Raw genomic sequence first — 1,697 nt, forward strand, 5'->3', positions numbered from 1 at the left:
TAACCTCTGATGTGACAGCCTCTGAAAGTAGATAGCTTCGAGGAGATCATACAAATGAGGCCATACAATGGTACCCCCATGACAGGATCCTATGGCCTTGAAATTAGAAGGGACCGGAGCTGAAGCTCTCTCTACAGTGAGGACACAAGGAAAGACACCCTCTGTAGAGCTGAAAGGGACTCTCCGTAGCAACCTTGCCTTTAGACATCCCAGGCTCCAAAGCTGTGTCTGCTATTTAAAGCCATCCGCTCTAGGGAATTTGATTGAAATGAAGGAAGCCGAGGCAAAGAACCACTTCCAATAGCCAACCCCTCGGTAGCTTCTAATTCTAATGGGGCTCTGAGTTCTCACAGAAGTTTGTCTTTTACAAGGAGCCACCTCCCAGAACTGACCTTTAGTTCATAAGCACACTCTCATGCTGTAACAGATAAGATACTGGGCCAGCTCTACCTCCACTGCTACTTCCTTTCTGATTAGATGGAGCCTGATAGGCATTCAGCAGAAAGAAGCTCAACCCTGCTGCAAGAACAAGAAGCTCCACCCTGCTGTCCCTACTGTCCCTACTGCAGGAGTGTTCACTCACTCCCCATCCACAGCACCAACTGCGGTTACACTCACAGTGCTCTGGGACCCCACAAGGCTCCAATGGGCCTTAAGACAGAGTTAAACTAAGTGTACCAGCATGTGTGCTGTGCTACCCATTGGGACGGGATAAATGATGCTTTGCTCTGTAATGGTAGTAGTACAATCAAATGAAGATGTTTATGCCCTAAGGGAACTACCCAACACATTAAACAGAACAAAAAATACATCCAAAAAGATTAATTTTTGTCGGTAAGGTTGAACATTCGTGTAATGAATAATTACACTTTCAATATTTTCCGGTGACAGCTTAATTAATTGAATTTGGACTGAATTACTTGAATGACCTTTTCATGGTATTTTAGATTAGTGTTTGTTGAACAATTTCCTTCAAGAAAATTGTCTTTTATTNGGAAATCAAGAAAGCCCAGTGAAATTTCAACTCTATTATTATGATGCTACTAAATGTCCCAATTGGGGGTCATTTTTATTCTATTCCTGGAAGATGGTGCCTGAAGAGAAAGAGTTTATGGGCTCTGCTGTAGACAGCTTTCCTTTGCCTGACAGCATCCTCACCAGCAAGAAGAGAGTCAAAGGAAGACTGAATTCTCTCTGCCCGTCCAGTGACAGCAGACACTTGGAAACTCTCCTGTGCTGTCTACTAAGGGCAAAATCACCCCTATCTTCCCTTCACTAGGCTTCAGGTTTTTAAAACCTAGAATCTTTTTTTTTTAAGATTTATTTTATTATATGTGAGTACACTGTAGCTGTCTTCAGACACTCCAGAAGAGGGCGTCAGATCTCGTTACAGATGGTTGTGAGCCACCATGTGGTTGCTGGTATTTGAACTCAGGACCTTCGGAAGAGCAGTCAGTGCTCTTAACCACTGAGCCATCTCACCAGCCCCTAAAACCTAGAATCTTGACTACACATACAAAGGCTTGCATGATCTGGGCACTACCAATCACTTATTCACCAACTTCCTGCCCCGTCTGCCTTATTTTCCCCCCTTTTTTTTTTTGTAACAGGCCAAGAGCATTCTTTACACAGCCATTACTGCCCCCTGGATTTTCGATGGCTGTCACTGTGCAGGCCTCAGTCCTGCTTCTGAGGAG

At 44.2% G+C, this 1,697-nt stretch overlaps 1 protein-coding gene across 1 annotated transcript in view; it reads right to left on the reverse strand.

Annotated features, from left to right (window-relative positions):
* The window catches only part of Klrg1 (killer cell lectin like receptor G1), a 10,664-nt gene that overhangs the window by 2,231 nt on the left and 6,736 nt on the right, over positions 1 to 1,697 (reverse strand). The window contains exon 4 of the mRNA XM_021165892.2: positions 157 to 181. Coding sequence (XP_021021551.1) covers positions 157 to 181 — 25 coding nt within the window. The remainder of the gene's footprint in view (positions 1 to 156; positions 182 to 1,697) is intronic.

The sequence above is a fragment of the Mus caroli genome, chromosome 6 (genome assembly GCF_900094665.2).
Source record: "Mus caroli chromosome 6, CAROLI_EIJ_v1.1, whole genome shotgun sequence".
NCBI classification, from domain to species: domain Eukaryota; kingdom Metazoa; phylum Chordata; class Mammalia; order Rodentia; family Muridae; genus Mus; species Mus caroli.